The sequence below is a fragment of the Hylobates moloch genome, unplaced genomic scaffold, assembly GCF_009828535.3.
Source record: "Hylobates moloch isolate HMO894 unplaced genomic scaffold, HMol_V3 SCAFFOLD_4, whole genome shotgun sequence".
Lineage (NCBI taxonomy): Eukaryota > Metazoa > Chordata > Mammalia > Primates > Hylobatidae > Hylobates > Hylobates moloch.
This window is the reverse complement of record NW_026652279.1, coordinates 95,505,328-95,527,049: the sequence shown is the minus strand read 5'-3', so window position 1 is coordinate 95,527,049 and position 21,722 is coordinate 95,505,328. Positions and strand designations below refer to the sequence as shown.

Genomic DNA, 21,722 nt, shown 5'->3' with positions numbered 1-21,722 from the left:
TTTTTTTCCTTAATTTTTATTATGAAATCTTTCAAATATACACAAAAGTAGGCTATCATTATAATGAATGCCCAGGTATGACTACCTAACTTCAACCATTATCAAAACCCTGCTGAACTTGTTTTATCAATGCTCCACAGAAGATGCTTTTTTTCCCCCCGGAAGTATTTCAGAGCAAATGCCAGGTGTAAATGTACATTTTTTTTAACAGCACTTTCTCCTCTCTGGTTTGGAAAATATATCATTTTTGGTAATATGACCATAAAACAGTGAGACCAAGACCACATAAAACTGCCCTAGATCACTTCAGATAAACGTTGTAGACGTGAAATTTTAACCTACTCTTTAAGCAACCCAAGAACAAAAGGATATTCCCAAGAACCAAAGATTATTTTATAATCAAACTTGGTATGTTGCCGTTACTTTTAGCTTATTTAGTGAGCAAACTAAGCTCTAGGTTTCTTTATTTCTTGTAGAACTCTCACAAGACATTTTTTTGTTCGTTTTGTTTTTCATTAGGTAATCTGTTGAAACAGGCATTAGCTATCTTATCCAGCCAGGCCTCAGGAACATTAACATATTTGGAAGTTTTAGCAATTTGTTTTATAAATCACGGCTGATGTCAAGGTTTTTGTTTGTTTTATTATTTTGTTTTGTTTTGTTTTGTTTTGTTGAGACAGGGGCTTGCTCTGTTGACCATGCTAGAGTGCAGTGGCGTAATCATGACTCATTGCAGTCTCAATCTCCTGGGCCCAAGTGATCCTCCCGCCTCAGCCTCAGCCTCTTGAGTAGCTAGGACTACAGACATGCACCACCACACCTAGCTATTTTTTTAACTTTTTGTAGAGAGGGGGACTTGCTGTCTTGCCCAGGCTGATCTTAACTCCTGGCCTCAAGGAGTCCTCCTGCCTAGACCTCCCAAAGGGCTGGGATTATAGGTGGGAGCCAGCCTGTTTCTTTTAACTAATGGTCTTAAGTTTCTAAAGGGTATCATCATTTTCCATTATCTGAAGTAGAACTAAAATTTATGGGATACTGATGCTTGCCCAGGAAAAGGAAGGGTGTGGATTTGCAAGAGATCGGTAGTGCTTGTTTTTCTTACATCATATATCTTGATTCTGGCTTTGTATCTTCCCCAATATCCAGTTCTTGGCAGGCCCCCTTTTTTAATACATCATAAATGTAGCAAAGTTTGGAATTGGAACATCAAACACTGACATCCACACAAAAAGGGCGATGATAGCTTTTAAATACTGTAAACAACAGTAAGATTTTTAAGTGCTGTACTTGTTATGATCAGAACCTAATGTTTACTAATTTCCGCTAAGAAATGTAAGAAATATGAAAAATCTGTGTCTCTTCAAAAAGTGGTTAAAAACCTATCTAAATTAGGCTAAATCTTCAATGAAAGCATAAAATAATTTTAAGTGAAACAGAATTGTTGCTGTTAATGGCCTTGATCAAGGCAGATGCTGCATTGGGTAAAAGCAGCTCACTTTATGAACTTGGGAATTTTTCTTACTCTGGAGTTATAAACTCACTTTTTTTTTTGAGGCGGGTGGTTGGGTTCATAACTTTAACATGAATCAAGTCTCATTGTACAATGGTCAAATAATAGCAATAAAGTAGAAGCCCTCATCATACCCTCCAAGCACTGCTGAGGTGCAACACCTTATTTTAGCATGTGTTACCCAGGCCTTCTAAAAAATGTATTTGAAAGTATATATATTTAGTGCTGACTTTTTTTTCTTTTTTTTTTTAAACTGTTTTAATCAAAAGGCTGTAAAGGTTGGACATTTGAGGGGAAAGTTTCTTGAAAAACTGGAATATTTATTTTTAAATTCTTTTCATCCATCCATCTGCACATTGATGGAGTATTTAAATATTACTCTTGTCTAAAAGCTTAGCTGATTTATTTTAAACAAGGCCTCACAAAGACAATATTTTAGGAAGCATATTGTAAAGATAGGGAGTAAACTATTCAAGGGAGCAGTAGAACTCTTGAACTCATCACTTCCTACACCAAAGTGCATTATTAGCACTCTAATTTGCAGTTTGGATTGAATGTATAATATTGGGAGTGTCTTTGGTAACTTATGGTTATATTAATCCACGTATTACCATAGTCAATGTGGAACTTCATTTAGCCATTTTGTTTGTTTATTTTTTATTCTTTTAGGTTCTGAAAGAACAGTACCTTGGCTACAGGAAAATGTTCTTGGGAGATGCTGTTGATGTGTTTGAAACAAGGCGAGCAGAAGCCAAGAAGTGGCAGAACACACCCAGAGTTACTACTGGACCCACCCCTTTCAGCACCATGCCAAACGCAGCAGCCGTTGCCATGGCTGCAACACTTACACAGCAGCAACAGCCTGCTACAGGTCTGAACGCATTCAAGTTATAGCTTCTTACTGTTCCAATGCAGAACATTTATGTGCGTTTTTATAAGTCTTCCATTTGTGTGAGCACTGAAGAAATTTCTATGAGTAGCTGTTCCAATACAATCTAAAATTGTGATGGACACAATTATAAACATACCTGATAAAAAAGGCAGGGTAGTCTTAGCAATAATTATACATCAATTAGATATTGAATATTGTGAATCTACTTAATGTTATTTGCTGTATTGCTATAAATGCCCTTTAAAACATGGTGTTTCACTAGTGAATTACATTTAAGAATAACATTAGATTCTGAAATCATGATTGTACCATTTATTGTTTTAAAGTCAGAGATCATCCATCCATTCGTTGGATTTTTCATATATGATACTGATAGATGGTGCATTCTCATTTTCCTCATACATAGTGATTACAAAATACCCACATTCAGGATGAAGTATGCTTTTATTGACTGAAGGTATGTTGAAGATCAGTAGGCTCGTTTGTATGTATGTTGACTGTAAACAGAATACAAGCCCTCTAAACCAAATTTTGAAGAAGATACATGCTAGAATTATACCTCTTCAAGGTGAACAGAACAGCAAGAGCAGGAAAAAGATGTTTTGAGATGTGGATTGCACATTAAGGAGCAACTGGGAAGTTGAACAGATGAAAATAATTGATGACATGGAAAGCATATTATTTTATTCCTTGGTTTAGTTACACTTCTAATTAGAGAAACATTTTCTGTGGTCATTCTACAGTGTTTTATTTGGTCCTGTGTCTTTCGGAGGTTAATAATTATCTTAATCCTGCATCCCTTTTGTCCTGTTTAAAGCTCGACATGGAAAAATAGTCTTAATTGATACTGATTTTTTTATTTTAATCATTCATAAATTTCTTAGTAATGCTTATTATTCGATAGCATGTGTCTTTCTGAGAGTTCCATATAGTCCAGTAGTACATTATAATGCAAAAAAAAATTAATACATATTTAGATTGCATTCAAGCTACCTATACTAGGGAAGCATTCTCTGGTTTTCACTATTGGCAGTTTAAAAAATTGTTCTTCACATTTGGAGATGACAGAATTGACTTGCCATAAGTAAAGGGTTGATAATAGATTTATGCCAAATCCTCCATATCCCGTGGCTGGACCCGTGTGAATAGTGGCTTGCATGAGCACTGTCTGGTAGCTCTCTAGCTGGCTGGAGTGTAGGATTGCATTTTCAAGTTATGGAGGGAAAAAGTCATTATGGGATTGATTCCTTTGAGGATTGATATTTCTTCTTAAAAGGAATCAATCGCATAATTATGACCATCAGCTCTCATGATTACTTAACCAGTTAATCAAACCAACCATAGTACTAGTTTACTTTTTAGAGCCAGTATTAATCCTAAAGTAGATAAGTGTAGATTTGGTTAAGTGTTCTTTAAACATAGTGAATTTCCATTCTATTAAATAAAACTTGAGAAATATCAGTTATATAAAAAGTTATGTTGTAAGTGAATATATTCTATGATAAATACCTAAACTTGAAGCAGAACCTCCTGTCAAGGGTTTTTGTGTGTGTGTGTGTGTGTGTGTGTGTGTGTGTAACTTTCTTATCTATAGACTATTATTTTGAGAAATTCATAGGTTTTCACTCATACATTTTGAGCTCGTGGACTTACGGAGATGTGTGTTCATTCTCTAAATGAGTGCCTACTATGTGCTGGGCTCGAGGAATACAAAGGTAGACAATATAAATTTGGTCTTTGCCCTCTGTGGTGGTTGAGAATATTAGCTTAATCTGGAGTATTCTTGAGGAGCCTTTTGCTCATAGACTTTAATTTTGTCTGTGACTTTTGCCAGACTTTGGGGAAATTGACTGCCTTCACTCTTCCCTGAAACTTTGAAGTCCACATAAGGGCTTTCTAATCAGATGGCAGAAATTATAATTTATTAACCTAAACAACCTTACAGTGTTTTCACTTTGAATTGTATGAATTCTTAGAACTGAGAAGCTAAACAACAGTGATAACAATTTTACATTATCTTTTCTTTCTCCTTTTGTTTCTCTAAAGGTCTCCCAGGCCTTCCCAGTCAAGATTTTCGTTATTTTAGTCATGTCACCATGATGTGAGATTTATGAGCTCTGTTAGATACATTTAGAAATGTCCCTATTTATTGAATGGTGTTTTGTACCCCGTAAGTTATCCCTTATGCCCTGTGACTTCTGTGAAATCTTTGTTTTTAAGTGCCAGTAACAAATTTTAGACCATCTAGATGAAGGTAGAGAGAGCTTATGCATTGTTTTTATACATCACTGTTGATCTATAGAAGATTTGAGTTATCAGAAGGGTTTTGCTTTTATTTGCATATAAAATTTTTATTAACATGAATATGGGCACAGAGCAAATAGTTTCTTAGACTGCTGCCTTCTGAAGGTGGCTTCTGTATCTTTCTCAGAGGAGGAGGAATAGACTTAAACGACTTCTTTGTCCTTCTTCAATTTTTTTTTTAATGAAAAAATATACTAGGGTTTAGGCATGTGTGATTTACAGTTATTTGTTCTGAAGGCTGCAGAGAATTGAAAATCCAGCAGGCTATTTGTGTATGAAATCATGAGCATCAGTACGTGGATAACGTAGTTTCATGTTGGCAGAACTTGACACTTGTCTATAAGTGCTTCCCAAGCCTCCTGAAAAACTGAAGACATTTACATTAGGCTTTTCAGTATAATTTTAATTTAGGATAGGTTTTTTAGCAATGTACCTGGGATTGAGTTTTGCTATTGTGTTTTGACACTTTTAAGAGTTCTTGATGTTTACATAATAAGACTTTCTTATGTGACTTAGCTGCTGTTTTAAGGAGAGCCAAGACGTTTTGTTAGGAATTCCTACTTTTTAGCTTAGTGTAGGTTTGGACATTTAAGGTGTAGTGTTAAATAGGAAACATTAAGTATTTCATCTTAGTTTCTTGTGGTTTTGTGATTTTGTTGTATTTAATAACCAAAGGAACATTCCCCATTAAATCAGTAAGAGTAAAATTTTTCAAACTGGGGAAAACGCATTTTAGGTTTTTTAAAGAAAAATTATTTTAAAATGTGACTTAGAAATAACCATACTAATTACATTAGGCATTTGGGGTGATCATGGAAAATTATAAAATATTTTTAGCACTTTAGTCCTTTTTCTGTTAATGCAGTTTTACTTTTAAGAAAGTAGAATTTATTCTGGAAAATATAAATTACAGTGCTAAACCTGGTTTTGTTGTGTGTGAATATATTCTATGGTAACTTTTGTAAAATGTTACTCTACATGAAGATTTCACTTTGGTCAGTCATTGGTATATATCACTACAAACTTAATTTTATTTATGGAAATAAGAACCTCTCATTGAATGACTATTCAAATTTCAAAGCAGACTTCTTGAATTGTTTACGTAACTTTTGCCTGAAGGATTTAGACTGCTTTCTAATAGTGAAACTAATATATATGGTGGCCAGAGTGTAATATATGCTAATACTTTGGCATGGGAGATATTTATCATGAGTTTTTACTATTAAAAAATGTTATACATTTGCCTACGAGTTTTATAAATGATGTTGCCTTCAGAATTTGTGTGAAGGTACCAAACTAAAAATATCATGTATCTGATGTGCAATGGAAAGTCTTGTCATCATTAGATATGAGTTCTTGATTATATTCTTGAATATTGATGATTAGAAAAACCTTATGTTCTGTTGCTCTTAACAACAGACCCACACACAACAAAAAGCATGCTATTTGAGTAACTCTTATGACTTACAAGGCTGAGGGCTGTGGTGTGCATTATTCTTTAGGGTCTTCCACCAGCAGTGCCTCCTATTAACCTGTGACACACAAGTCTCTCGATGTTAAAGAAACTGGACATGTGTTTTTTATGTTTTTTGTTAGGAATCAAAGTATAATAATATGCTTGGTTTCTTTTTCCTATAGTAACATTTTACAAAAGAGCTGCTAGGCAGGTATTTTATTCTCAAATTGATCTCAAACTGGATGTAAAATTTTAAATTATTTTTTTAATAGTAGTATAAGAATTCTGGCTGCTATTAGTTATTGTTTATTTTCTGGGTAGAAGCTATTTGAAAAGTCCAGTTTCTGTCCCAGTGTAGCGAAATGTAATTCCTCGGTTGTTTTTCTTTAAATGCTTTATAATTTTACACTACCTTTTCAATATACAAACCTCATTCTTCATTGGATAACTTGAAGGCTTTGATTTCTTTAAAAATTTAAATTTTAGTGTGTATATTACTTTGACAGTTCCCTCATCTTTGAGATGCACTGATCACTGTGCTTGAAAAAGACAATACTGAAGATTGTACTATGAAGTTTATTGAATAATTTTCATAAATTATTTATCCAAATGAGAGATTTTTAGATTTTTGTATTCTGCTTAGTTTAAAAAAAAAATAGTAGTTTAAAAGAGAGGCTAGTAAGTTTGATGCTATTCTTGCCAAACAAACTCAGCCAAAATCTTTAAAGTAACAAGTGGGAAAAGGATGACTAATCGTTCTGCTTCTGAGTACATTTTCCAAAACGTTGGAAAGAAACTTCTGAATTGAAATCTTGAATGTATTGAATCTGTCAAGGTACACAGCGGTGCCTTTGTAAATGTTCATTACTTTATTTAATCAGGTGATAAGTGGTGTAATGTAGCAGAGCTTAAGAATAGAACTCAATTATCACTTTTTGTGAACAAGTTGGAATTGTCATGTTACTGTGTAATTGATTTGCTTTACAATGAACAATAAATTTAATAAAATAAAACATTGTCTTGTTTTTTATCTACTTATTGTATATCATTTATATTTCATATGAGAAATCATGCCTAGTTTTTTGGGTACTTACTCTTATGAAATAACATGATAGTTTTGCCATGTTAGTGTCAGTCTCTCTTGATCAGTTGAGACTTGACTCTAACACTAAGGAGCTTGATTAAAAAAAGTAAAAACCGCTTACTGATTATACCAACTAGTTTTACCAGAAAACAAGTGAGGAGATCTAAAATAATTCTAGAAGTCAATCTAAAGGAACGATAATTTATGATACATTAAAGATTTCAAATTATTTAGTAGATTAAACTAACATTTATCTTTCATTGCGGTAAGCCTCTTTTAATTGTCTAGTTCTGAGCAGGTTAATTTTTTTAAAATCTTTTTTTAATTTTTAGATAGATAAATCAGTTTGGATAGATAAGTTAGACTGGAGAGACATCCTGAAAACTAAGTTTTAACAAATGGAATCAGTTAAAAGTAATCACTGTTCATTTAAAAAATAATTTCATAAAGAATCTTTAATCTTGAAAGAGTAAGGCAAATTTGTTTTTTTTTCCCCCCCATTTTTTTTTTTTTTTATACCAGGGCCACAGCCATCTCTGGGAGTTAGTTTTGGAACGCCATTCGGCTCAGGTATTGGCACTGGCTTGCAATCAAGTGGCTTAGGTTCTTCAAACCTTGGAGGTACACTTTAACTTTTCTAATATTTCATTGAACTATTATATATTTGAATTGATACTAGTCTGTAAAAAAAAAATTTCTAAGAGAATCTGCTGCTATTTTGGAAGTTAAGGTTCCATCTGGCAAAAACGATTCTCAAACATAATTATTGCTTTCTAATACTAGATTTAGAACTTAAAGAATCCTTCCATCTTCTGTGAATAGCAAATATAAAGTATTAAAATTAAGTGGTAGGCATGTTCATGTTTTCAAAGCAATATGCTGACACATGAACTTGAGAATTCTTTAGTTTTAATCATCTTAATTAAAAATCTTAAAATTAATAGTCTTAGTTTGGAGTCTGAACTACTTCTGGATGATATACATTCTCTTAATCAGTATCTTCTTTTTCTGAAAATGAGTACTTAGGGAAATTATTATGAATTGAACAGCTCAACTCATGTCCATTTCTAAGCACATTTGGCAAATTTGCCTATATACATACTTGTTTACATAAGCAATTAAGCTTATTTTAATACTTTCATAAGTTTAGTAAGGTAAGTCCTCTGCAAAAACATAATGCTAAATACAAATGCATTCACAATTCTTTGATATGGATAACTGAAAGTTGGTTATGTTTTCACAGGCACATTATAATGTAATGAGTAAGTTGTTGCCCTTATTTCCACTAAAATATAAGATGGGAGACCTATAAGCTATTACGGTTGTTTAATATAGACTCTGTTCTAAATTAGGAATTATTAGAATCATGGCAGATAGCATAATTCCTATAATCTATAATTAATTTGCCATCACATTTCTTACTGTTACAGGCAATGATACTGTCACACTCAGTATTTTAGATAAGCTATTGCAAAGTAACCGAAAAAGAATTTGAACTTTATTTGTACAGCACCTGTCTCTTAGGAGAGTGGAAACTAGTCTTCAAGTACTTAGAATGTCATGACCTTTGTGTGATGAAAAATACTTCTTTTTTTAAATGATGAAGATAGTATTATTAAGAGAAAAACCATGATCTTCTCACCACCAATCTTTCACTGTTAAACTGGCTGGTAGTATGGCAGGAATCTACTGTTACTGAGTAGATTTAAAGTGCTTGATTATGTAGTTATGCAGAGTTTTTCAGCGGTTCAGATTCTTAGTTAAAAATGTTTTGGGAAAGAGCAGAGTAAAATAACCTTGTAGTATTTAGTGTTTACATTGTAGTGCATGTCATGCTTATTAATGTATTTAGTCCTTTTTTTGTGAAATGAAATACCCCTGAAGTGGAAATGTTTATAACTGACTAAAATTATACTTGAATGATGGGTAAAATTTTCTAGCACATTTAAAAGAGAAAATACTAATTTCTTTTTTATGGCCTTGTTCTTTAAAAATTGATGGGTCACAAACTTAGTCTAAATAGATACAAACGTTTTATTTCGGAATTAGTCTAGTTCTTCTAAAAGTCTCATGCAAAGGAGTAAGCAGATTTCCTTAATAAGGCCATGTTTTTCAGCACTGTATCTATTAGACCTCTGATGATTTTCGGTTGTACTTGTCCGTATCCTTTAACCTGTGTTTTATGTGCCATTGTATATTTTTCTATTACCCTTCCACTAGGATTTGGAACTAGCTCTGGTTTTGGATGCAGCACCACAGGGGCCTCCACATTTGGATTTGGAACAACAAATAAACCCTCAGGAAGTCTTAGTGCAGGTTTGTGTGTTTCTGCCTGGATTTCAGGCAAATTTAAAGGTGTAAATTATTTAATTTAAAAGTATGTGTTGTTATTTCCAGTAACCCAAAAAGTTCCCTCCCTGATTCAGTTTTTACTCCCTGATTGAAGTGTGCAAGCCTAACTAATCATTTTACTTTATCTCTTTCATAAACTAAAGGGCAGGTTTGTAAAATACTTCTAACAAGACTTCTTAGTTTGATTTAATAATTAATTACATCTTCTAACTCAGTAGAGATTCATTTGAACTCTAGTGACTAACTTTATGGTTAAATAATTTTCTTCATTATTGCAAAAGGAACCCATCATTGTGAAAGTTTAAGTTTTTTGTCATAATTCATCCTGGAGAATGATTTCTATTCCAGGGTCCCTCTGGTTTTAAGAATACCACAGTCTTACAAATGATTATTAATTTAGTTTCTTGTTCATTTTTGAAATAGGTATAATTTTTTGACTCTTATGAAAAATTCCAAATTTCATCTACTTTTGCATTTACTCTATATTGGTAAATATGGCTTGTTTTAATGTGCAGTGCTTAGGGACAAATACCATATCTAATATAATGACATAATACTGTGAAAGATGTGTTTAAATTTAGAGAATTTGAAGGAAGTTCCACTTAATATAAGTAGCATTTAAAATCAGTTCCAGTGGAGGAAGATAATAATAGGATTCCATGTTATCAGGATTATAATTGAAATATTGTATTAGTTAACTAGGCAGTAGTACTAGATCTTAATTTTGCAAAAGCTCTTATAAAATCAAAACAGTAAGTACTGCTCTTCTGTTTGTTCATTGTCTTGAACATTGTGGGTTGAAGCTTTCATGGAGGACTTGGGATTGCAAGGGTAGGTCCAGATATGTGAATGTCCCTCTTCTACGTGTTGATAAAATGTTTTTGGTGGGTCTAAGGAGGAAGGCACCTTGACATATTTAATTAACAGGAAAGTTTCTGGCAACTTGAAGTTTCTATAGATTTTAGTAATTTGTGCTAAGGTTTCTCTTTTGGCCTGCATCACTAAACTCTCTTTCAGGGTGCCACTTAGTTGTTAGCTAAATTATTTTCCTGTTAAAATTTCATGTTAGAAATTTAGGGCTTTAATATATTTGCTATTCTTACAGATTATGTATTCTTTTAGATAGAAATTTACTGCTCTTCCCTGTTTTTATATTTGTTTTTGGAATTCAACTTCTGATATGAATATTTTTTTCCCTAAACATAAGGCTTTGGCAGCTCAAGTACATCTGGGTTTAACTTCAGCAATCCTGGCATCACGGCATCAGCTGGTTTGACTTTTGGGGTGTCCAATCCTGCCTCTGCAGGTTTTGGAACAGGAGGACAACTCCTTCAGTTGAAGAAACCTCCAGCTGGAAACAAAAGAGGAAAAAGATAAACATGGGTTGATGTGTTGAGAGAATCCTTAGCAGCACCGTTCATTCTATGAGTCTATTTTTCTAATGATGCAGTAATTAAATTGCATCCCAGGAGATTTATAAAGTTTTGATATTTTTCCCTACTCTGGAATTTGAACTTTCTTCGTGTTTGCCATACTGAACATCTTTTTTCTTGTGAATTTAAAGTCCAGTTGTGTTTTCTTTTTAATTTGATTCTCAGTGTAAGAAATGTTCTGATTACATCACTGATTGATAATGGTTAGAAGCCATTAACCTAAAACTTACTATTTAACCTAGCGTTTTTGTTGATGAGGTTTACATTATGTGAATACATGCACATTTGTTTCTTATACAGATGGTGTGAACTCTAGGGCCTGTACTAGAATCAATTTGTTCCTTGATAAAGGCCTTTTGAATTATACTGCAGGGCATCTTGTGAATATGTATGTAAATATATACAGAATAATACACACAGTTGTGTGTGCATATAAAATACATATTTATGCCAGGCGTGGTGGCTCACGCCTGTAATCCCAGCACTTTGGGAGGCCGAGGCAGGCGGATCACCTGAGGTCAGGAGTTCGAGACCAGCCTGACTAACATGGTGAAACCCCATCTCTACGAAAAATAAAAAAATTAGCTGGGCATAGAGTGACGGGTGCCTATAATCCCAGCTACTCGGGAGGCTGAGGCACAAGAATCGCTTGAAGCCGGGAGGTGGAGGTTGCACTGAGCTGAGATCGCACCACTGCACTCCAGCCTGGGCAACAAGAGCAAAACTCCGTCTCAAAAAAGATGAAAATAAAATAAAAAATATATTTACAGGCCTACAACTTTTGCCTCAGACTGTTCCCCTTTTCTAAAGGTATTCAAGTTTTCACCTTTTAAGCGTCATATCCTCAGTGCTTGTAGAATGATGAGCTAGAGGTACCAGGTCATTGCAGTTGTTTGCTTAAAGACTTATTGAAATGGTTACTGGCGTAAATACTTGGCCAACTCAACTTTATTGCCCCTGATCTTTTCCATTTTTGTTTCCACCTTAACCTATAGCAGCTCCTCCAAATGAGGAATGCTGTAAGACTCATCAAACAGATTTTAACCATTTTATTATCCTGTGTGTCCTTATATTGCTTCTGTGAGATGTTTTTTTCTTATCTGAGATGAACTTTCAGGAGCCTATTTGAACTCCAGACTGGTGTTCTGGGGCAAAGAGCTATTAGCCAAACTGATTCTATGCAGGTGAAGGATGCACTAAAGTTCTCACTTTAGTGAGAACTTTTCTAGCTATTCCAATACAGAGTTCTTTCTTATAGGGCTATCGATAATGACACCAAATGGAGTGGCTTCTCAGCCTCTTAATGTCTTAAGTAAGTGCTTAATTTGGAATAGAGAAACCAGTATATTTTAAAAAAGAAAAATATTCTTTGTAGCAACTGTAAATTCTCCCATTATAACAGTGAACAGAGCTCCAGGTAATAACGCATAGGCATGTCAGGTTGCATCTGTATATTTGACTACATTAGTATTAGTGACATCAGGTGGATATAAAAGAAAACCCTTGGAAAGAGAACTGCCTTAGCCATGATTTCATTAGTAGACCTATTTATGATTCAATTACAGTTTTCAGATAGAATGTGAACATGGAATTTCACTGAAAATAGTTTAATTTTTTATATAAAAGGTTTTGTATATAATGTGTGTCAGTGACTATTTTCAAAATCATTTTCATCAAGACACCTTTTTTCTAAAATAGGCATTGCATACACACGCACACGTACGTGCGCACGCACATATTTTTTGTATAATGTTGGGTTTGATTATAAAAATGTTGTCAAATCTGTTTTATTTATCTGCATATAGCAGTGGTTGGCTTTTTTGAATTGAAATTTTTGTGCATTGATGCATTGAAATAAGGAAAATTATTTATCTCTGAGCACTAAACTTATTTTTGCGTATTTCTGAAATACTGCAGTCCCCAGATCCAGATCATGGGAAGTTAGGGAAAATGTGTGATTTTGTGTTTTGAATTACTGTCAGAATTACATACACAATTACAACAAACTTTTTTTAGAAGACATTTCATTGTACTGCAAAAATCTGAATATATTTCTTGTTTTTTTTCTTTATATATTTTGCATTTTAATATGTTGAGCCACTGGAAATTTGTAACAGATTAATTTGTTATAGGAGTTTAAATGTGTTGTCATTGTCTCCATTGTCTTTGTCCAGAGCCTATTATTATGGAAACAATAAAATTTATTGTGTCAGTTGCTTTGATTCTTTGTAGGTGTCAGTAGCTGTTCTTAATATGTAATTTTCTTATTATTGCTCTTTTAGTCTCTGGTTGGGTTTTAGTGTATTCCCTTCATTGCTCTTTTTTAAACAGAAGAGTGAACATAAGATAGTAAATTATTTCTCACTTGCTTTTGTCTTCTCAAAATGACAAAAACAGTGAACATTTTTATTTATAAAGAAGAATATTGAGTAAAAAGGAAAAATCCCCTTGAACTTTTGGGCTCTAATTCCCTTCCATTTCCTACTGTGCACTCTAATGGTTTGATATGTATCCTTGTAGACCCTTTTAAATATGTCTTAAAAGAATATATAAATGTTACTTCTCTTTTCTTTTTCTTTTATATTCTCTCTGATTTTTTATCACATTTTATTCTCTTGGATCCCTCTTTTTACTTTTTTAACAAATAGGTTAAAAAGTCTGTGTTCTTGACTTGTTCTTTTTCCCTTCTATTGGTCTATCATCAGCATCTTTCTGTGTCTATATAGATTTACTTTTTACATACTGTCCCATAGAATGGGTGTACAATGATCTGTTCCAACTGTTCTGTTTTGTGTTTTTTTTAGGAAATGTAATTCTTTTAAAAAATTTTTTTATTTCCATAGGTTATTGGTGAACAGGTGGTATCTGGTTGCATGAGTAAGTTCTTTAGTGGTGATTTGTGAGGTTTTGGTGCACCCATCACCTGAGCAGTATGCACTGAACCCAGTTTGTAACCTTTTATCCCTCACCCTCTGCCCACCCCTTCCTCTCTTAAGTTCCCATAGTCCATTGTATCATTCTTAATGCCTTTGTATCCTCATAGCTTAGCTCCCACTTAGAGAACATAGGATGTTTGATTTTCCATTCCTGAGTTTCTTCTCTTAGAGTAATAGTCTCCAATCCCGTCCACGCTGCAAATGCCATTAATTCATTCCTTTTTTTTTTTTTGAGATGGAGTTTCACTCTTGTCACCCAGGCTGATGCCATCTTGGCTCACTGCAGCCTCTGCCTCCTGGGTTCAAGCAGTTCTCCCTCAGCCTCCCGAGTAGCTGGGATTGCAGGCATGATTACGCCTGGCTAATTTTTGTATTTTTAGTAGAGATGGGGTTTTACCATGTTGGCCAGCCTGGTCTGGAACTCCTGACCTCAGGTGATCTGCTGCCTCAGCCTCCCAAAGTGCTGAGATTACAGGTGTGAGCTACCATGCCCAGCCAATTCATTCATTCCTTTTTAGTGGCTGTGTAGTATTCCGTACACACACACACACACACCCCCCACACCAACTATTCTCTGTTATGGATGGTTAGGTTCATTTGACTATTTCAGTTTCTTTGGGGTTGATTCTGAAAATAAATTGCTGAAAAGTCATATAAATCGTGTGTTTTAATGTCACATTGCTCTCCCAAAATGCTATACAAATATATACTCCTACCAGCATGTATACCCATTTCCTAGTATTCTTTGTGATCCTAGTTAATTGTAATCCTAATTATAAGTCTTTGTGAGGTCAGACTTTTTAATATGTATCAGTTACTTGTATATTAGTGTAATTGCTTATTATATCCTTTGACAATTTTTATACTAAATTAGGATTTTTTTCTTAATGATTTGTAGAACCTCTGTAGATAATAGGTATTAATATTTTTCCTGAGAGATATGTCTAGTCAGCTGTGTTCAGAATCCTGCCTTGACCATGTGTGATCTTAAGCAAGTTATGTAACTTTTCTAGACTTCAGCTTTATCCTCTAGAAAATGAGGATAATATACATGGGTGGTTATATTAATAATATAATCTAAAGCATTTGGATAGTGTAACCCCTGACACTTGAGAAGCGTTAGGTCTTCCTGCACCAGTACCCCACTGCCTTAATCATTGTAGCCAGATGCTTTATTTGTATACCTGATATGAAGTTGCTTTATCTTAGCCTTTTTGTTTTTGTGTGGGGAGGCTATTCTAGGACACTTAGTCTTTAAGATGAACTTTAGTCTATTTTATTTTATTGAGTTTGATTTTTCTTTAAAAAATTCTGAGATTTTTATTGGATTTACACAAAATATGTCCTGGGGGAAATTGACAACAATAAGCACAGCATGATATATACATCTGTTGGGTCTTTTGTTCCTTTAGCAAAGTTTTTGTTAGATTCTTGTTTGATTATTTTTACTAACCATCTTGATTTGAATTCTGAGTGCAAATTTTTATCCTGTAGTAGGTATGAGGTCATTTACATTATTACAACCAGTTAATTTACCTGTCCTTTCTGATGATAATATAGTAAATCTGAGTTAATGTCCTACCTTTTCTGTGAATAAGGCTGACTTTGCCACACTTTTTTGAAGCACACACCAAGACAGGCTTATTCAGTCACAGGATTCTGGGCTTTGCTAACATGAGCCAGTGTCCTGGGAAGTCTGAGTTGGCATACCTAACTTAAATCTCATGCACAAAGTCCTCTTTGCCTCTTACATCACATCCCCATTTATTGGGTGCATAGTCTGTCCTGGCTACCACTCGGCATTTTATGTACTTGACCATGTTTAGTCTGAATATTACCGTGTAAAGCAGAAATACCCAATTTATAGATGAAGGAACTGAGGCTAAGGTTAAGCAACTTACTTGAGGTCGCATAGCTAAGTCATAGGGCTGGGTTTTAAACCCAGATCTGTTTAATTCCAAAGCACAATATTTTACTGCCTGTCTCTGATCCAGGAATAGCGTGCTGATTTTCATGACTAACTGAAAGGCACTGAAGGTAATGTGATTACACAGTTCATATGGGGGAAACTACAAGTATGTAATAGACTAGATCAGGGCAAAGTAAGGTGAGTACCTAGGTCTATGTGATTTAAAAGGAGAGGGAATAATATCTGTGGTGTAAAGAGCGTTATGAAGAAACAAGAGCTGGACTTGTGCAGCCCATCTTTGACCTTTTCCTGCTGGTTCCTTATGAAGAGGTTTGTGGAGAAAAGCATCATCCCAGCAACCGGGTGATGGGGGCGGTGGGGGTGGGGGGGTCTGTCCACCTTGGAAAAGGTAAGCAGAGCAATTTTGACTATTTGAGTTTTAGGAATTGTCAAAGAGAAGTTTAACAAGAAAACCTTTCCTGGAAGGCTTGTATGACTCCCCTGTGACTCAAAAGAGCACCACATGCTCAGACCAAGTGAGACTTGCTGGTACAGATAAACTTCAACTGGCCCTTTAAAAAGCTCAAGAGAACCAGGGAGACAGGCAAGAATGAGAGGCCGCAACATACATAGGAGAGAGTAGGGATTAATGGAAAAATTGATTGTGGCCCAGAATGGTTTTTGCCTTTTTCCCATTCATTCAGTAGAATGCATTTGTTTTTTCTACCTAGTCTATTTGTCAGCTAATAGAAACAAAAAACCTACCAGGCTCACAAAGGTTTCATTGCTGACAAGTGTGCTGCAGAATTAACTTGGGGAGAGCTCCTTTCTTGTCATCACCACCCCTCTTTTAATCCCTCGGGAGGCAAGTCAGTTTAATTCAGTAAACATTCCTTAATAATTTGTGTGATCCACTGCTGGAAATTTAGGAATATAAATAAATATGGGTAGGATATTGTCTGTACTCAATAGCTAACAGTGCTAAGCAGAGGCCAGGATCTACTCTCATGAGCTGCCATACGTTAACTCATTTAGTCTCAATCGTGTGAGCTGGGTACTGTTGTTCCTTTTTTTCACAGGTGAGAAAACAGGCACAGTTGTTAAATAATAGTCACCACTGAACTAGCAAGTGAATGGGCCAGAATTCAAACCCAGGCAGTCTATGTAGAGTCTGTGTAGGCTTTTAACTTTACATAAATTAATGATATAAAGTGGGCTTTCTTAAGTTATAAGGATACAAGAAGGCCAGGCGCGGTGCTCACGCCTGTAATCCCAGCACTTTGGGAGGCTGAGGTGGGCAGATCACCTGAGGTCAGGAGTTCAAGACCAACCTGACCAACATGGAGAAACCCTGTCTCTACTAAAAATACAAAAATTAGCCGGGCGTGGTGGCACATGCCTATAATCTCAGCTACTTGGGAAGCTGAGGCAGGGGAATCGCTTGAACCCAGGAGGCGGAGGTTGCAATGAGCAGAGATCGCGCCATTGCACTCCAGCCTGGGCAACGAGAGCACAACTCCATCTCAAAAAAAAAAGATACAAGAAAAATTCTGGAGTATATGAGGAGATTAATTTGGCCTGAGGGAATCAAGAAAATAGGTGGCTTTGAGGAATAAATATGAATATGGTTTATATTTTATGAAGTATTTACAAGTTTAAAGAACCATGTATTTAATTTAAAATGTTAAATTTGAACAACATAAAGGGGTTCAAAATAAAAAGCAACTAATACTTCACCCTCCAGAGGAGGTTTGTATCCCTTATCTCAAATGCTTGGGACAAGAAGTATTTCAGATTTTAGAATATTTTCATACACGTAATGACATCTTGGGGATGGGACCCAAGTTTAAACATGAAATTCATTTATGTTTTTTATACACATAGCTTGGGGGTAATATTATACAATATTTTAAATAATTTTTTGTATGAAATAAGTATTGACTGACCCTTCACATGAGGTCAGATGTGGAATTTTCCATTTGTGGCTTCATGTTGGCACTCAAGTTTCAGATTTTGGAGCATTTCAAGTTGGGGATTCTCAACCTATATTTGCATTCCAGCTCATGGGAAGAAGGAATGAGTGAAGAGAATACCTTTCCTTTCAGGAGTATGAGCCAGCAGTTGCATACTTCGCTCATACCACATTGGCCAGCACCTAGTCACATAGCTGCAAGTAGGTCTGGGGAATGTCTTTTGCTAGGTGTCCCGCACTCAGCTAAAACCAGCACTGGTAAGGAAGAAGGGGAGAATTTACCTAGGGTACAATAAGTAAATCTCCACAGGCTGCTGGGCCTTGGCTTGCCTCCTGAGCAGGGTTATAACCTCGATGTCTTTATTAGCAACCACAAGTCTCAGTGCTCCATTGTTCTCACACTTTCACTTCATTTTTGGCTTCCAAGGATTTACTTTTTGGCTCATTCAGCTATGCATTTAAAAGATGTTTTTAAAAATTGCCCTCATTATTTTCAGGTGTTTTGTAGTGGGGCTGTGTTTTAGGAGTCTACTCCACATACAGCTAACAGAAGGCCATAATGGAGCTTGTTTTTGTAGATGTTTTTATAGGTGCATTAACAAAAATTCTTTCAAATCATTGTTTACATCTTCTCTATTAGCCAAACAAGGATTGATCTAAAGAATAATACTCTTGTTTTAGTAACTTAGCCAAAAACAATAATGTGCTGAGCATTTACTCCTTCTGGTGTCAAGAATTTCTCCTTCTCTATACCGTGTTTTACTTGCAGTTGGTTTAGAACGAGAAATTCTCCCTTTTTAAATCCTGATAATAAACATATTTTGTGGACATCTATTATAATCCAACAAGGGAGTGTCTGGCAAGTTGTTCTCCCTTGGTTGAGAAGCAGTGCAGTCTGCACTGTCCACAGTGGTAACTACTGGCCATGTCTGGTGGGCGTGATTGAGGAACTGAACTTTTAACTTTAATTTTTATCAATTTAAATTTAAAAACTGACACACCATTCAAATATTGGGCAACATTTAAGTGTGTTTGGAAAAACTTGAGTATATGAGTCTACATTGTCAATTGTAAAATTTATAAAATCTAAATGCAAATTAAGTTTCAAAGGAAATTTAGCATTCAAATTGAAAATATTTAGGTATAAAATTCACACTGGATTTTGAAGACAGTATGAAAAATGCAAAATATTTTGGTAATGATTTTGTATTGATGACATGTCAAAATATATTAAGTATATTTCAAAATGTTTCCTTGTTTTAATGTGGTTAGTATAAAATGTATTATTATTAGTATTTTGAGACAGGAGGGTCTTGTTACATTGCCCAGGCTGGTCTTGAACTCCTGGGATAAGTAATCTTTCCACCTTAGGCTCCCAAGTAGCTAGGGTTACAGGCACACACCATCACACCTGGCTAGTATAAAATTTAAAGTTATATATGTGGCTCGTATTATATTTCTGTTAGACTATGCTGCTTTAGACGGTGCAGACCATGGTTCTGGGACCAAATATGGCTTATATGTCTAAAAGAGAAATAAATTACAGATAATTTAATTTGCTTCTTATGTCGATTGTTAAAGCACTTTCCTACTTGGTATCCCTGCTTTCTTTGTCTACCCTTGTTCATCATCAGAGCTCCTACAGTTATTTTCACAAACAGGGTCATGTCAAGCCGATACTCATTGGTGCTCTTTATTTCAAACTCTTTTTCGTAACATACAAAGCCCCTCATAGTCCGGCCTCTACTTTTACCAGTCCCTTCTGACACTTTCCCACACCAAGACCATTCCCAAACACTATGCTCTTTCACACCAGGGGCTGTTTCTTTTGTCTGGAGTAACTTAGCCCTTCGGCATCATCTTTCCTCATCCTTCTCTAACTGCCCCCGACAAAGTTAGTTTGTATCTCTTCACTCTGGTTGGACTTTGGACCTTCCAATACAGGCTTACCAAGTTATATTTTTATTACTTGGTGGTATCTTTGTCTCCCATATTAGGCTCCTCCCAGGACAGGAGCCCTGTCTTCTTTTAGTTTGGGTTTATTTTTGCTTACAGTCTAACTGGATTCTATTAATGTTTATTAATTAAATAATGCAGTGGAAAAAGGGTTACTTCAGTGACCCTCCCTGCTGATCTTTCTCTATATAGGCCTTAGAACCATGCTACTAGGGTTAGAATCTCAGCTTTATCACTTGGTAGCTCTAGTTAGGCAAGTTATTTAACAACTTTGTGCCTCATTAGTAAAATGAAGATAAGAATCCATCTTATAGGTTGACTGTGAAGATTAAAATGGGTTAGCTTAGGTGAGGTGCTTAAATATGTTCCTGGTGTAAGCTAAGATGCAACAAATATTAACTATTGTCATAATACAGTCTAAACGATTTTTCTCTTTCTCTCAGGCAACAAATCACAGATTTTAACTGAATTTCGAAAACCCAGTGTTACAGAAACCAATGAAGTAGGAAGAAAAATCCAGTTCTGAGCAGTCCTTGAATCAGCAAATATCTACCTTTAAGGAACTTCTAATTCTCATTTTGTAAATCCCATTATTCAAGAAAAGCACATTAAGCTTAGAGTAGGTTTGGTCAAGATGTTTAGAATTAAGGAAATAAAACTTGCCTTTGGTGTTTAAGGACAATCTAGTGGCTCATATACCAGATCCTCTGAGTATTTAGAGGAACTGGGAAGCAGACCACTAATTCAATGTATAGAAGGCACTGGTGGAAAACTCACGGAGTAGGAAAAGATGGTGCAAAATAAAATTTACCAAGTATAGTGAATTAAATACTTCTAAGTTCCAATTATGCAACTCACTCTTTTAAAAAAAAAAAAAAGAAAACACATTTTATTGAGATATAATTCACATACCATTACAGTTCACCCATTTGAAGCAAAATTCAGTAGTTTTTAGTGTATTCACAAAGTTGTACAATATTATCACAGTCTAGTTTTAATTAAAAAAATTTTTTTTTTCAGATTGCCTGAGCTCAGAAGTTTGAAACCAGCCTGGGCAACACGAGAACCCCGTCTGTACTAAAAATACAAAAATTCGCCGGGCGTGGTGGCAGGCGCCTGTAATCCCAGCTACGAGGGAGGCTGACGCACAAGAATCGCTTGAACTTGGAGGCGGAGGTTGCAGTGAGTCGAGATTGCACCACTGCACTCGAGCTTGGGTGACAGAGTGAGACTCTGTCTCAAAAAAAAAAAAATTTTTTTTAGAGATAGTCTCTGTCACCCAGGCTGGAGTGCAGTAGGGTGATCATAGCTCACTGCAGCCTCCATCTCCTGGGCTCAAGCAGTCCTCCTGCATCTGCCTCCCAAGTAGCTGGAACTATAGGCACATGCCACCATACCTGGTTAATTTTTTTTTTTTTTTGAGATGGGGTCTCTCTATGTTGCCCAGGCTGGTCTCGAACTCCTGGCCTCTAATGATCCTCCCACTTTGGCCTCTCAAGGGGCTGGCATTACAGGCGTGAGCCACCATGCCCGGCCACAGTCTAGTTTTAGAACTTTTTTTTCACCACCCACCCCACCCAAAAAAAAAAAAAACCTGTAAGAACATTTTGTCACTGCTTATTCCACCCTAAGTCCTAGGTAATCATTACTCTCTGCCTCTCTAGCCTGTTCTGGATTAGTTTATATAAAATGTGACCATCTTCTTTCACTTCACATAATGTTTTCAAGGGCCATCCATGTTGTAGCACATATGAGTAGTACTTCATTCCTTTCTATTGTCAAATAATTTTGTTTTGTTTGGTTTTTTTTTTTTTTTTGGAGATGGAGTCTCACTCTGTCACCCAGGCTGGAGTGCAACAGCATGATCTCAGCTCACTGCAATCTCCACCTCCCAGGCTCATGCCATTCTCCTGCCTCA

General features: G+C 35.5%; 1 protein-coding gene across 2 annotated transcripts in view; it reads left to right on the top strand.

Moving 5' to 3' along the window:
- Window positions 1–20,594, top strand: part of NUP58 (nucleoporin 58) — a 48,263-nt gene extending 27,669 nt beyond the window's left edge. Inside the window, exons 13-16 of one of the 2 annotated variants that reach the window (XM_058437747.1) lie at window positions 2,180–2,381; window positions 7,769–7,867; window positions 9,467–9,562; window positions 20,248–20,594. In XM_058437747.1, coding sequence (XP_058293730.1) covers window positions 2,180–2,381; window positions 7,769–7,867; window positions 9,467–9,562; window positions 20,248–20,330 — 480 coding nt within the window. In that variant the 3' untranslated portion in view covers window positions 20,331–20,594. Of the gene's footprint in view, window positions 1–2,179; window positions 2,382–7,768; window positions 7,868–9,466; window positions 9,563–10,805; window positions 13,254–20,247 lie in introns of those variants that run through there. The other variant, XM_032150621.2, reaches the window with a different exon arrangement.
- The last annotated feature ends 1,128 nt before the right edge of the window (window positions 20,595–21,722 follow it).